General features: G+C 36.9%; 1 protein-coding gene across 1 annotated transcript in view; it reads right to left on the bottom strand.

Moving 5' to 3' along the window:
- Window positions 1-15,735, bottom strand: part of CCDC7 (coiled-coil domain containing 7) — a 467,329-nt gene that overhangs the window by 404,086 nt on the left and 47,508 nt on the right. The window contains exons 11-12 of the mRNA XM_078329853.1: window positions 8,839-8,869; window positions 8,314-8,403 (exon numbers count right to left, since the gene is read on the bottom strand). Of these exons, the coding sequence (XP_078185979.1) occupies window positions 8,314-8,403; window positions 8,839-8,869 (121 nt within the window). The remainder of the gene's footprint in view (window positions 1-8,313; window positions 8,404-8,838; window positions 8,870-15,735) is intronic.

The following is a 15,735-nucleotide window of genomic DNA, read 5'->3' as shown; positions in this document are numbered from 1 at the left end:
GGAGCTGTAAGATTTATCCATGCCATCTTGCCAGATGGGGCTTAAAGCCAACCAAACTTGGCTGGCCATGCGACCCACCCCCACCACTGGTATCCAGCTGGGCAAGGCTTGCTAGGGTTTCCAGCCAATCAGTCCTGCTTTTGTGTGAACTCAGATGGAGGGTGCAGCCTCCTGTTTTCCCAAGAAACACCCAGAGGGCTGAGCAGGTGACCCCACCCATCCCTGCCATTGATACCCAGATGGACAATACCGCCTATAGCTTCCAGCCCAGTGGCCATGCAACTATGTAAACTCAGCTAGAGGGTGCACCTTCCTGATGTCCCAGGAACCATCTAGTCTATAGAGCAGACATCCCCATTCTCCCCAACTGCTGGTAGCCAGGTGAGCCATGCCTGCTACAGTGCCTAGCTCAGTGATCTTACTTATGCCTGAATTTGCTGCCTGCTGCCTTGGAAACACCCAGAAGTCAGGGTAGGTAACTCTAATAAATCAATCAGACAAAAATAAAAAGAAAAGAATTTTTAAAACTCTGAGAAATTAGGGGTTAGGTAGAGGTTAAATCTTTAACTTATTAGCATTCCTGTAAGATATGGGGAAAAACAAGACAACCTAGAAAACATATTTTACTAGATCATAAATAAAAACTTACCCAACCTCACTAGATAGGACTTTCATATCCAAGAAATACACAGAACCCCTGAAAGGTATTATGCAAAAAGATAATTCCCAAGAAACATAATTATCAGATTTTCAAAGGTCAACATGAAAGAAAAAATAATAAAAGCAACTAGAGAGAATGTGCAGGTCACCTACAAAAAGAACCCCACCCACCAGCCTAAATAAAAGTAGACCTTTCAGCAGAAATCCTGCAAGCCAGAAGAGACTGGGGGCCTATATTCAGCCTCTCTAAAGAAAAAAATTTCCAGCCAAGAATTTTATATCCAGCCAAACTAAGCATCATAAGTGAAAGAGAAATAAGATCCTTTTCAGGCAATCAAATGCTAACAACATGATAGCAGGATCAAACCCATACATATCAATATTAACACAAAATGTAAATGCACTAAATTCCCCAATTAAAAGGTACAGAGTGGCAAACTGGAAAAAGAAGCAAGAGCCAATGGAAAGCTATCTTCAAGAGACCCATCTCACAGGCAATGACATCCATAGGCTCAAAATAAAAAGATAGAGAAAAATCAACCATGCAAAAGGAAAACAGGAAAAAGCAGAAGTCACAAACCTAATTTCAGGCAAAATGGACTTTAAGCTAATAAATATTTTTAAAATGTAAAGATGGGCAGTATATATTGGTAAAGGGTGCAATTCAGCAAGAAGACTTAACTATTCTAAACATATATACACTCAACATAGGAACACCTAGATTCATAAAGCAAGTTCTTATAGACCTACAAAGAGACTTAGACCCATACACAATAATAGTGGGAGACTTGTATTAGACAGAAGTCACCACTGACAATATTAAACAAACCACTGAGGCAGAAAATACACAGAGATATTCAGCACCTAAACTCAACACTTGACCAATGGACAAATAGACACTATACAAGTCTCCACCCAAAAACAACACAATATACATTCTTCTCATCACAACATAGCACATACTCTGAAAAATCTAATTGGCAATAAAATAATCTTTAGCAAATTAAAAAACAAAATCATACCAACCACATTCTTAGACTATAGCAAAATAAAAATAGAAATCAAGACTAAGAAAATCACATGGAAATTAAACAATCTGCTTCTGAATGACATTTGGGTAAACAATGAAATCAAGGCAGAAATTAGGAAGTTACTTGAAACTAATGAGAATAAAGATACAACATACCAGAATCTCTGGAACACAATTGAGGCAGTGTTAAGAGGGAAGTTTAGAACACTAAATGTCCAACATAAAAAAGAAAGATCTAAAATTAGCAACCTAATGTCACAACTAGAAGGACAGAAGAATAAACCAACTCCAAAGCAAGCAAAAAGCAAGAAGTAACCAAATTAGAACTGAACTGAAGAAATTGAGATACAAAAAGAAATACACAAATAAATTAATCCAGGAATTGGCTTTATAAAAAGAAACTAATAAGATAGACCACTAGCTAGACAAATAAAGAAAAACAGAGAGAAAATCCTGATAAACACAATTAGAGATGAGAAATCAGATATTACACTGACCCTACAGAAATACAAATAACAATAAGAAACTACTATGATTGCCTCTATGCACACAAAAACAACACAATATACATTCTTCTCATCACAACATAGCACATACTCTGAAAAATCTAATTGGCAATAAAATAATCTTTAGCAAATTAAAAAACAAAATCATACCAACCACATACCATATATATAGAAAATATATACTAGAAATGAATACATTAAACTAGAAATGGACAAATTCCTGGACAAATACAACCACCCAAAACTGATCCAGGAAGAAACTAAATCCCGGAGCAGATCCATAATGATTTCCAAAATTGAATTAGTAAAAAAAGCCTACCAACCAAAAAAGTCCAGGACCAGACTCACAGCCAAATTCTACCAGATATATAAAGAAGCACTGGTGCCATTCCTACTAAGATGATCTTTTAATACTGAGGAGTAGGGACTCCTCCCCAACTCATTCTATGAGGCCAACATTATCCTGATACCAAAACTTGGCAGAGACCCAACAAATAAAGAAAACTTCAGGCCAATATCTTCATGAACATAGATGCAAAAATCTCCTTAACAGAATATGAGCAAAACACATCCAGCAGCACATCAAAAACCTAATCCACCATGATCAAATAGGCTTTATCTCTGGGATTCACCAAAGAAACAAAACTAAAAACAAAAACCATATTATCTCAATAAAGGCAGAAAAGACTTTCAATAAAATTCAACATCTCTACATGTTAAAAAAATCCTCAATAAACTAGGCATTGAAGGAACAGATATCAAAATAATAAAAGCTATCTATGACAAAACCACAGCCAACGTCATATTGAATGAGCAAAGCTGAAAGTATTTCCCTTGAAAACCAGCATAAGACAATGATGCCCTTCCTCACCATTTCTATTCAACACAGTATTGGAAGTCCTACCAAGAGCAATCAGTCAAGGGAAAGCAATAAAGGTATCCAGATAGAAAGAAAGTGAAACTACCCCTGTTTGATGGTACGATTTTATATCTAAAAAACTCTGTATTCTTAGCCCAAAATCTCCTTCAGCTGATGAACAACTTCAGCAAAGTTCCAGGGTACAAAATCAGTATACAAAATTAGTAGCACTCCTATACAACAACATCCAAGCCAAAAGCCAAATCAGTAATGCAATCAAATTCTCAATTACCAGAAAAAGAATGAAATACCTAAGAATATAGCTAATTAGGAGGTGAAAAATCTCCACAATTAGATTTTAAAACACTGCTCAAAGAGATCAGATGACACAAATGAGAACACATTCCACATTCATGGATAGGGAGAATCAACATTGTTAAAATGGTCATACCACCCAAGGCAATTTACAGATTCAATGCTATTTCTCTCAAACTACCAATGTCATTCTTCACATAAATAGAAGAAGCTATTCTGAAATTCAAAAGGAACCAAAAGAGTTGGAATAGCCAAGGCAATCCTAAGCAAAAAGAATCACACTACCCAACTTCAAACTATACTACAGGGCTGCAGTAACCAAAACAGTATAGTACTGGTGCAAAAACAGACACCTAGGCCAATGGAACAGGATAGAGAACCCAGAAATAAGGCTGAACACCTACAACCATCTGATCTTCAACAAACCTGATAAAAATAAGAAATGAAGCAAGGACTCCCCATTAAATAAATCAGGCTGGAATAACTGGCCAGCAATATGCAGAAGATAGAAACTGTACCACTACCTTATACCACAATCAAAAATCAACTCAAAATAAATTAAAGACTTAAATGTAAACCCAAAACTATAAAAACACTGGGAGATAACCTAGGAAATACCATTTTGGACACAGGACTTGGCAAAGATTTCATGATAAAGATGCCAAAAGGCATTTCAACAAAAACAAAAATTAATAAAAGAGATCTAAACTAAGGAGCTTCTGTGTAGCAAAAGAAACTATCAACGGAGTAAACAGGCAACATAGAGATTATGAGAAAATATTTGCAAACCATGCATCTGACAAAGGTGTTATATCCAGAATTTATAATGAACTTAAACAAATATACAAGAAAAAACGACTTCATTAAAAGGGTGACAAAGAGGACAGCAGGGAAGTTCACATGGCAGCTGGGTGGAGCCCAGAGCAACTCAGCAAAGCCTCTGAAGGCAGACTGTGACTAGGATGCCTCCTCACTGGGCAGGGCAGCCCTGAAAAAAGGCAGCGGCACTACAGAAACTTATAAATAAAGCCCTACCTTCCTAGGACAGCGCATGTGGGAAAAAGAAAAAGCATTTATGAGTTCTGCTGCAGCAGACTTAAACGTACCTGCCTAGCAGCTCTGAATGGAACAACGGAGCTCACAACTCCACACTTGACTGCATCCTCAAGCAGCTCCCTGACCCACTGTATATCCAAACTCACCTACTAAAGGAGAGCTCAGACTGACATCTGGCAGGTATGCTTCTGAGACAAAGATAGCAGAAGAAGAAACTGGCAGCAACCCTTACTGTTCTGCAGCCACTGTAGGTGATCACCAGGCAAGCAGGGCCTGGAGTGGACCTCCAGCAGTCCTACAGCAGAGGGACCTGTTAGAAGAAAACTAAGAAACAGAAAGAAATAACTTCATCATAAACAAATTGGACCTCCACTCAGAGACCCAATCTGAAAGTCAACAACTACAAAGATCACAGGTAAATAAATCCACAGAGATGGGAAGAAAGAAGCACAAAAGGATGAAAACACCCAAAACCAGAATGCCTCTCCTCCTACAAGGGATCACAACTCCTCACCAGCAAGGGAACAATGCTGGATGGAGAATGAGTGTGATGAATCAACAAAAACAGGCTTCAGAGGTGGGTAATAAAAAACTTCTCTGAGCTAAAGGAAGATGTTCTAACCCAATGCAAAGAAACTAAGAACATTGAGAAAAGGTTTGACAAAATGCTAATGAGAATAAACAGCTTAGAGAGGAATATAAATGAATTCATGGAGCTGAAAAACACAACAGGAGAACTTCACGAAGCATACACAAGTTTCAATAGCCAAATTGACCAAGTAGAAGAAAGGATATCAGAGGATGAAGATCAACTCGATGAGATAAAATGAGAAGGCATGATTAGAGAAAAAAGGGTAAAAAGAAATGAACATTGTGTCCAAGAAGTATGGTACTATGTGAAAAGACCTAACCTAATCTACATTTGATAGGTGTACCTGAATGTGATGGAGAGAATGAATCCAAGCTGGAAAATACTCTTCAGGATATTATCCAGAAAAACTTCTTCAACCTAGCAAGGCAGGCCAATATTTAAGTCCAGGAAATACAGAGAACACCACAAAGATATTCCTCAAGAAGATCAACCCCCAGGCACATAATCGTCAGATTGACCAGGGTTGAAATGAAGGAGAAAATGCTAAGGGCAGCCAGAGAGAAAGGTTGGGTTACCCATAAAGGGAAGCTCATCAGACTCACAGCGGATCTCTCAATAGAAACTCTACAAGCCAAAAGAGAGTAAGGGCCAATATTCAACATCCTTAAAGAAAAGAATTTTCAACACAGAATTTTATATCCAGCCAAACTAAGCTTCATAAGCGAAGGAGAAATAAAATCTTATACGAACAAGCAATTACTCAGAGATTTCATCACCACCAGGCCTGCTTTAAAAGAGCTCCTGAAAGAAGCACTACACATAGAAAGGAACAACCAGTACCAGCCACTCCAAAAACATACCAAATAGTAAGCAGCATCAACACAATGAAGAAACTGCATCAACTAACGGGCAAACCAGCCAGCTAGCATCAAAATGGCAGGATCAAATTCACACATAACAATATTAACCCTAAATGAAAATGGGCTAAATGCCCCAGTCAAAAGACAGACTGGCAAATTAGATAAAAAGCCAAAACCCATCGATGTGCTGTATCCAGGAAACCCATCTCGCATGCAAGGATACATATAGGCTCAAAATAAAGGGATGGAGGAAGATTTACCAAGCATATATCAGTTTAGGGTTGCTCATAAAACTCAAAATAGAGCTACCATACAATCCAGCAATCCTATTGATATGTATATATATACCCCTCTCCAAAAAAAGGAAATAAGCATATCTGAGATGCCTGCACTCCCATGTTTGTTGCAGGCCTGTTTTCAGTAGCCAAGATATGAAAGCAACCTCTGTGTCCATCAACATATGACTGGAAAAAGCAAATGTGATCCTTATACACAATGGAGTATTAGTTGTAAAAAATGAGATCATGTCATTTGCAACAATGTGGATGGACCTGGAAGTCATTATGTTAAACGAGATAGGCCAGGCATAGAAAGACAAACATTGCATATGTTCACTTATCAGTGGGGGCTAATAATCAAAACAATAGAACTTATGGAGATAGAGAAGAAAAGATGGTTACCAAAAACTGGAAGGGTGAGCAGGAGGTGGGGATGGTTAAGGGTACAAAAAATATATTACAGCTTAAAAGAATGAATGAGAACTAGTATTTGATAGCATAACAGGGGGACTATAGTCAAAAGAGATTTAATTGTACGTTTACGAATAACTGAAAATGTGCCTCATATACACCATGGAATACTATGCAGCCATAAAAAAACGATGAATTTGTGTCCTTCATATGGACCTGGATAAATCTGGAAACCATCATTCTCAGCAAACTAACACAAGAACAGAAAACCAAATACTGCATGTTATCACTCATAGGCAGGTGTCGAACAATTAGAACACATGGACACAGGGAGGGGAGCATCACACACTGAAGTCAGTTGCAGCGGGTTAAGGGAGGAACAGTGAGAGGTGGTGAAGGACAATGAGTGGAGAAATACCAGATATAGGTGATGGGGGATGAAGGCAGCAAACCACCTTGCCATGTGTGTACCTATGCAACAGTCCTGCATGATCTGCACATGTACCCCAGAACCTAAAGTACAATAAAAAAATTTTTTTAATAACTAAAAGAGTATAACTGGATTATTTGCAACACAAAGGATAAGTGCTTAATGCGATGGATACCCAATTTTCCATGATGTGATTATTTTGCATTGTATGCCTGTACCAAAATATGTTTCCCATAAATATATATACCTACTATGCACCCACAAAAATTAAAAAATTTTTTTAATGTTTTAAAGATTAAGAGTATGACCTACCAAATGAGCACCATAGTCTCTATGCATTAAACAAGAAAATCTTGTATCCTAGATCATATATTGAAGTTCGTGCAAAATTATTGCTGTCTCGAGCAAAATTAGAGATAGAATATTTAAAGAAACAACACAAGAAAGCAACACCAGAAACTGCTGCAACATCCTCAAGTCATCTAAGAAGCTCCAGAGTTTTTTCAATGTGGCTCTAACAGTGTGTCATTAGAATGCTGCAAAATTCTCACACTTGATCAGACTACTCAGTTCTTCAACATGACAATTTACTATTTTTAGGATTTTTTTTATACCAATGTTCTACTCCTACTTGGCATGAAACCTAAAGGGAACTATTCATAAAGTGAACAAATATAACAAGCCTGATCTTATATTTGACACCGGTGTAAGATTCCTACTTCTCTGACTGATCAAACAGCAAATCTCCTATATGATTTCTGCTTCCACCTCTAGTAAGAAACTAAAATTATTGAATTTAGTATTTTTCCTCAACAACATATCTTAAGTTTTTAAGTGGTTAATAAAAATTCACTTCCAATGTATTTGACTTTATTCTCTACAGTTTGAATTTGCAAGCTAACAATGGCAAGAAGAATGATAAAATACAAAAGGAAACAATTTTCCTTTTTCCTTGGCATTTCTATTTCTATTGACTCTCCTTGGTATAATGAACTGGGATACACACATCACATAATTATAGAGAATACCAGGAATGCATTTACAATATATTTGAAAACTAATTTATGCTAGTTTAATAAAGTCAAATATTTGGCCTAGAAATGTATTTTCAGATGTTTAAATTCTGTTTTTTCATGAAATCCTTTTGGTTTTGACATCTAACATAATTTAGAATATGTCATAATTTTATTTTTTAAAGTATAGTTGTTACAAATTATTAATATTAGAAACATATTTAAATATCTCTTTGATTTCTATCCTAAAATAATAAGCCTTGTTAGGTGTATGCCATTTTTAAACATGAAAATTTTACCAACCTCTGTGTCCTTCAACTTTTGTAGTTCATTTTCCAGCACCAACTTCTCTTCTAATAACAACTTAAAATCACGTTGCATCTGTTTGTATTCCTAAAAACAAATAATTTTAATAATAATGAAGAGTAAAACTCTCAATATAGAAAGATTATTTAGATACTTAATTATTAAGGTAAGAAAGTCTTCATTAACTCATGAAAATAACAAAACATAGGTATTAGTCTATACAGTGAAACAATAATTGAAGCTGAAAGACATAAAGATCTATAAGTGTCAAGGACTGGAACTATTCAGATGACTGTAGGATATTATAGTGTAGGATTTCAGAAGTGAAGCATTTCTGAGTGATAATGAGAGTAAAATAAGCAAAATAGACAAGGCTTTCCAGTTCACATATGAATAGAAATCTCTTAAATAAACCACATAAGCACTGGATCTTTATACAGGATTATGTATCCTGACAATTTCAAGAGTCTGTTAAGAACTCAAGGACAAAGCATAATTTCAAATTGAGAGAACTATACTTACAGCATCTAACAAAACTTGATCATTTACAGATCTGAAAAATAAATCAAAAATTTATGTTCAAAATTGTAAATTTATATTTTATGTAATACATTTACACATTTTCTTTGTAAAGATTTTAATACAAATGAAGTTTAAAGGACACTTTGATTACCACTCCAAAAATTTAGTGCTCTCCTTAGAAATATTATTGGATTGCTGTTACCTTTCCAGGACATTTTCTACAAATTTACACAATATGGCATGTACCTTTTCCATTCTGTAGTTTTTATTAGTGGGTTGGATATCAGTTTTCTTTTCCCATAAATGACATCACCGTATATTTTGTTCTCAACATTTTTTTCACTTAACATCATGTCTGAGATTTCTTCATATCCATAAACATACATTATTCTCAGTCCTTTTAAGTGCTAATTATTATTCCATAGCAGGAGTTGGCAAACATTTTTTGTAAAGAACAAGACAGGAGATATTTTAGATTCTGCAAGCCTCATGGTCTCGATCACTATTACTCAATGAGTATGGCTGTATTCCAGTTAAAATTTATTTATAAAAATAAATTGCAGGTTAGGTGTAACATTGTTCCATAGTTTGCTGACATAGTTTGGTGACATTGTTCAATAGTATGGATGAACCATAGATTATTTTTGGCAAAATAATCTATGATTATTTGGGCCACAGTTTGCTAACATTGTTCCACAGTATGGATAAACCATAGATTATTTTTGACAAGAGTTATTCATTTAATAAATCAGAATTTATAACAGCTTTATTAAGATATAATTAATATATCACACAATGAAGAGTTGTTCATTTAATATATCAGAATTCTAACAGCTTTATTAAGGTATAATTAATATATCACACAATGCACATTTTAAAGTATACAATTCAATGCCTTTTGGTATATTCACCAATGTAAGCAACTGTCAACACTATCTAATTTTACAACATTTTATTTACCCCACAAAAGAACCCAAGACTCATTAGTAGTCACTCCCAATTTCTCTTTGCAAATGCCCGGTCAGTATTCTACTTTCTCTAGATTTGCCTATTCTGGATATTTGATATAAATAGAAGCATATAGGATGTGGACTTTTGAGACTGGCTTCTTACACTTAGCAATATGTTTTCAAGGTTCTTCCTATTGTAGCACATGTTACTACTTTGTTCCTTTTTACTGACAAATAACATTCCATTATATGGATATGCCACATTTTACCCATCATTTTATGGACATTTTGTTTGTTTCCACTTTTCTGTCATTGTGAATAATGCTATTATGAACATTTATTACAAGTTTTGGTATGAATATGTGTTTTCATTTATCTCATGTATAAACCTAGAAATGGAATTTCTGAATCACATGCAGAGTCTCTATTTAATTTTTTTAAAAAGTGATAAACTGGGGCCGGGCGCGGTGGCTCAAGCCTGTAATCCCAGCACTTTGGGAGGCCGAGGCGGGTGGATCACGAGGTCAGGAGATCGAGACCATCCTGGTCAACATGGTGAAACCCCGTCTCTACTAAAGATACAAAAAATTAGCTGGGCATGGTGGCGCATGCCTGTAATCCCAGCTACTCAGGAGGCTGAGGCAGGAGAATTGCCTGAACCCAGGAGGCGGAGGTTGCGGTTAGCCGAGATCGCGCCATTGCACTCCAGCCTGGGTAACAAGAGCGAAACTCCGTCTCAAAAAAAAAAAAAAAAAAGTGATAAACTGTTTTCCAAACCATATACATAATTTTAATTCTTATGAGTAATATATGAGGGTCCCAATTTCTTATGTTTTTTTCTTTTTTTTCTATTGCATTTTAGGTTTTGGGGTACATGTGCAGAAAATGCAAGATAGTTGCATAGGTACACACATGGCAGTGTGATTTGCTGCCTTCCTCGCCTTCACCCACATCTGGCATTTCTTCCCATGCTATCCCTCCCCAACTCTCCCCCCGCCAACCCTCCCCTATTCCCCCAAATAGACCCCAGTGTGTAATGCTCCACTGTCTGTGTTCATGGGTTCTCATTGTTCATCACCCGCCTATGAGTGAGAATACGCGGTATTTCATTTTCTGTAATTGTGTCAGTTTGCTGAGAATGCTGTTCCCCAGATTCATCCATGTCCCTACAAATGACACAAACTCATCGTTTTTAATTGCTGCATAATATTCCATGGTGTATATATGCCATATTTTCCCAGTCCAGTCTATCATCGATGGGCATTTGGGTTGGATCCAGGTCTTTGTTATTGTAATCAGTGCTGTAATGAACATTCATGTGCATCTGTCCTTATAGTAAAACGATTTATACTCCTTTAGATATATACCCAGTAATGGGATTGCTGGGTCAAATGGAATTGCTAATTCTAGGTCCTTGAGAAATCGCCACACTGTCTTCCACAATGGTTGAACTAATTTACACTCCCACTAGCAGTGTAAAAGTGTTCCTATTTCTCCACATCCTCTCCAGCATCTGTTGTCTCCAGATTTTTTAATGATCGCCATTCTAACTGGCGTGAGATGGTATCTCAATGTAGTTTTGATTTGCATTTCTCTGATGACCAGTGATGATGAGCATTTTTTCATATGTTTGTTGGCCTCATGTATGCCTTCTTTTGTAAAGTGTCTGTTCATATCCTTTGCCAATTTTTGAATGGGCTTGTTTGTTTCTTTCTTGTAAATCTGTTTGAGTTCTTTGTAAATTCTGGATGTCAGCCCTTTGTCAGATGAGTACACTGCAAAAATTTTTTCCCATTCTGTTGGTTTCCAATTCACTCTAGTGACTGTTTCATTTGCTGTGCAGAAGCTGTGGAGTTTGATTAGGTCCCATTTGTCTATTTTGTCTATCGTTGCCAATGCTTTCGGTGTTTTGGTCATGAAGTCCTTGCCTACTCCTATATCCTGAATAGTTTTGCCAGGACTTTCCTCTAGGGTTTTTATGGTGCCAGGTCTTATGTTTAGTCTTTAATCCATCTGGAGTTAATTTTAGTGTAAGGTGTCAGGAAGGGGACCACTTTCCACTCTCTTGCACATGGCTAGTCCGTTTTCCCAATGCCATTTATTAAACAGGGAATCCTTTCCCCATTGCTTGTTTTTGTCAGGTTTATCCAAGATTGTATGATTGTAGATATGTTGTGTTGCCTCCAATGCCTCTGTTCTGTTCCATTAGTCTATATCTCTGTTTTGGTACCAATACCATGCTGTTTTGATTACTGTAGACTTGTACTATAGTTTGAAGTCTGGTGATGTGAAATTAATTCAACAATTGTGAAAGACAGCCTCCTGCTCTGTTCTTTCTGCTTAGAATTGACTTGGCTATGTGGGCTCTCTTTTGGTTCCATATGAAGTTGAAGGTGTTTTTTCCAGTTCTGTGAAGAAGGTCATTGGTAGCTTGATGGGGATAGCGTTGAATCTGTAAATTACTTTGGGCAGTATAGCCATTTCCACAATATTGATTCTTCCTAACCATGAACATGGAATGTTTCTCCATCTGTTTGTGTCCTCTCTTATTTCGTTGAGCAGTGGTTTGTAGTTCTCCTTGAAGAGGTCTCTTACATTCCTTGTGAGTTGTATTCCAAGGTATGTTATTGTTTTTGTAGCAATTGTGAATGGCAGTTCGCTCTTGATTTGGCTTTCTTTAAGTCTGTTATTGGTGTAGACGAATGCTTGTGATTTTTGCACATGGATTTTATATCCTGAGACTTTGCTGAAGTTGCTTATCAGTTTCAGGAGTTTTTGGCCTGAAGCGATGGGGTCTTCTAGGTATACTCTCATGTCGTCTGCAAATAGAGACAATTTGGCTTCCACCTTTCCTATTTGAATACCCTTTATTTCTTTTTCTTGCCTGATTGCTCTGGCTAGAACTTCCAGTCCTATACTTAATAGGAGTGGTGAGAGAGGGCAACCTTGTCTAGTGCCGTATTTCAAAGGGAATGCTTCCAGTTTTTGCCCATTCTGTATGATATTGGCTGTTGGTTTGTCATAAATAGCTTTTATTACTTTGAGATACATTCCATCAATACAGAGTTTATTGAGGGTTTTTAGCATAAAGGGCTGTTGAATTTTGTCAAATGCCTTCTCTGAGTCAATTGAAATAATCATGTGGTTTTTGTTTTTGGTTCTGTTTATGTGGTGAATTACGTTTATAGACTTGTGTATGTTGAACCAGTCTTGCATCCCCGGGATGAATCCTACTTGATCATGATGAATAAGTTTTTTGATTTGCTGTTGCAATCGGCTTGCCAATATTTTATTGAAGATTTTTGCGTCTATGTTCATCATGAATATTGGCCAGAAGTTTTCTTTTCTTGTTGGGTCTCTTCCGGGTTTTGGTATCAGAATGATGTTGGTCTCATAAAATGATTTGGGAAGGATTCCCTCTTTTTGGATTATTTGGAATCATTTCAGCAGGAATGGTACCAGCTCCTCTTTGTGTGTCTGGTAGAATTCGGCTGTGAACGCATCTGGACCTGGGCTTTTTTTGTGTGGTAGGCTCTTAATTGCTGCCTCGACTTCTGACCTTGTTATTGGTCTATTCATAGTTTCAGCTTCCTCCTGGTTTAGGCTTGAGAGGACACATGTGTCCAGAAATTTATCCATTTCTTCCAGGTTTACTAGTTTATGTGCATAGAGTTGTTTGTAATATTCTCTGATGATGGTTTGAATTTCTGTGGAGTCTGTAGTGATTTCCTCTTTATCATTTTTTATTGCATCTATTTGGTTGTTCTCTCTTTTCTTTTTAATCAATCTGGCTAGGGGTCGGTCTATTTTGTTGATCTTTTCAGAAAACCAGCTGTTGGATTTATTGATTTTTTGAAGAGTTTTTTGTGTCTCTATATCCTACAGTTCAGCTCTGATCTTAGTTATTTCTTGTCTTCTGCTGGGTTTTGAGTTTTTTTGATCTTGCTCCTCTAGCTCTTTCAATTTTGATGATAGGGTGTCAATTTTTGATCTCTGCATTCTTCTCATATGGGCACCTATTGCTATATACTTTCCTCTAGAGACTGCTTTAAATGTGTCCCAGAGATTCTGGCATGTTGTCTCTTCATTCTCATTGGTTTCGAAGAACTTCTTTATTTCTGCCTTCATTTCATTGTTTACCCAGTCAACATTCAAGAGCCAGTTGTTCAGTTTCCATGAAGCTGTGTGGTTCTGGGTTGGTTTCTAAATTCTGAGTTCTAACTTGATTGCACTATGGTCTGAGAGGCTGTTTGTTATTATTTCAGTTGTTTTGCATTTGCTGAGCAATGCTTTACTTCCAATTATGTGGTCAATTTTAGAGTAGGTGTGATGTGGTGCTGAGAAGAATGTATATTCTGTGGATTTGGGGTGGAGAGTTCTGTAAATGTCCACCAGGTTTGCTTGCTCCATGTCTGAGTTCAAGCCCTGGATATCCTTGTTGATTTTCTGTCTGGTTGATCTGTCTAATACTGAAAGTGGAGTGTTAAAGTCTCCCACTATTATTGTGTGGGAGTCTAAGTCTCTTTGTAAGTCATTGAGAACTTGCCTTATGTATCTGGGTACTCCTGTATTGGGTCCATATATGTTTAGGATCGTTAGCTCTTCTTGTTGTATCGATCCTTTTACCATTATGTAATGTCCTTCTTTGTCTCTTTTGATCTTTGTTGCTTTAAAGTCTATTTTATCAGAGATGAGAATTGCAACTTCTGCTTTTTTTTTGCTCTCCATTTGCTTGGTAAATCTTCCTCCATCCCTTTATTTTGAGTCTTTGTGTATCCTTGCATGTGAGATGGGTTTTCTGAATACAGCACCCTGATGGGTTTTGGATTTTTATCCAATTTGCCAGTCTGTGTCTTTTGATTGGTGCATTTAGTCCATTTACATTTAGGGTTAATATTGTTATGTGTGAATTTGATACTGCCATTTTGATGCTAAGTGGCCGTTTTGCCCGTTAGTTGTTGTAGATTTTTCATTATGTTGATGCTCTTTAGCATTTAGTGTCATTTTGGAATGGCTGGTACTGGTTGTTCCTTTCTATGTGTAGTGCCTCTTTTAGGAGCTCTTGTAAAGCAGGCCTGGTGGTGACCAAATCTTTGAGTACTTGCTTGTTCACAAAGGATTTTATTTTTCCTTCACTTATGAAGCTCAGTTTGGCTGGATATGAAATTCTGGGTTGAAAATTCTTTTCTTTAAGAATGTTGAATATTGGCCCCCACTCACTTCTGGCTTGTAGTGTTTCTGCCAAGAGATCTGCTGTGAGTCTGATGGGCTTCCCTTTGTGGGTGACCCGACCTTTCTCTCTGGCTGCCCTTAGTATTTTCTCCTTCATTTCAACCTTGTTGAATCTGACGATTATGTGCCTTGGGGTTGCTCTTCTTGTGGAATATCTTTGTGGTGTTCTCTGTATTTCCTGCATTTGAGTGTTGACCTGTCTTGCTAGGTGGGGGAAATTTTCCTGGATGATGTCCTGAAGAGTATTTTCCAGCTTGGATTCATTCTCTTCGTCCCCTTCTGGTACACCTATCAAACGTAGGTTAGGTCTTTTCACATAGTCCCACATTACTTGGAGACTTTGTTCATTCCTTTTTGCGCTTTGTTCTCTGATCTTGGTTTCTCGTTTTATTTCATTGAGTTGATCTTCGACTTCAGATATTCTTTCTTCTGCTTGGTCAATTCGGCTATTAAAACTTGTGCATGCTTCGCGAAGTTCTCGTATTGTGTTTTTCAGCTCCTTCAGTTCATTCATATTCCTCTCTAAGTTATCCATTCTTGTCATCATTTCCTCAAATCTTTTTTCATATCTTTTTTCAAGGTTCTTACTTTCTTTGCATTGATTTAATACAAGTTCTTTTAGCTCACAAAAGTTTCTCATTATCCACCTTCTGAAGTCTAATTCCATCATTTCATCACAGTCATTCTCCGTCCAGCTTTGTTCCCTTGCTGGTGA

This window comes from Callithrix jacchus, chromosome 7, assembly GCF_049354715.1.
Source record: "Callithrix jacchus isolate 240 chromosome 7, calJac240_pri, whole genome shotgun sequence".
Classification (NCBI taxonomy): domain Eukaryota; kingdom Metazoa; phylum Chordata; class Mammalia; order Primates; family Cebidae; genus Callithrix; species Callithrix jacchus.
The sequence above is the reverse complement of the archived record's forward strand: the minus strand, read 5'-3'. Positions and strand labels throughout refer to the sequence as shown.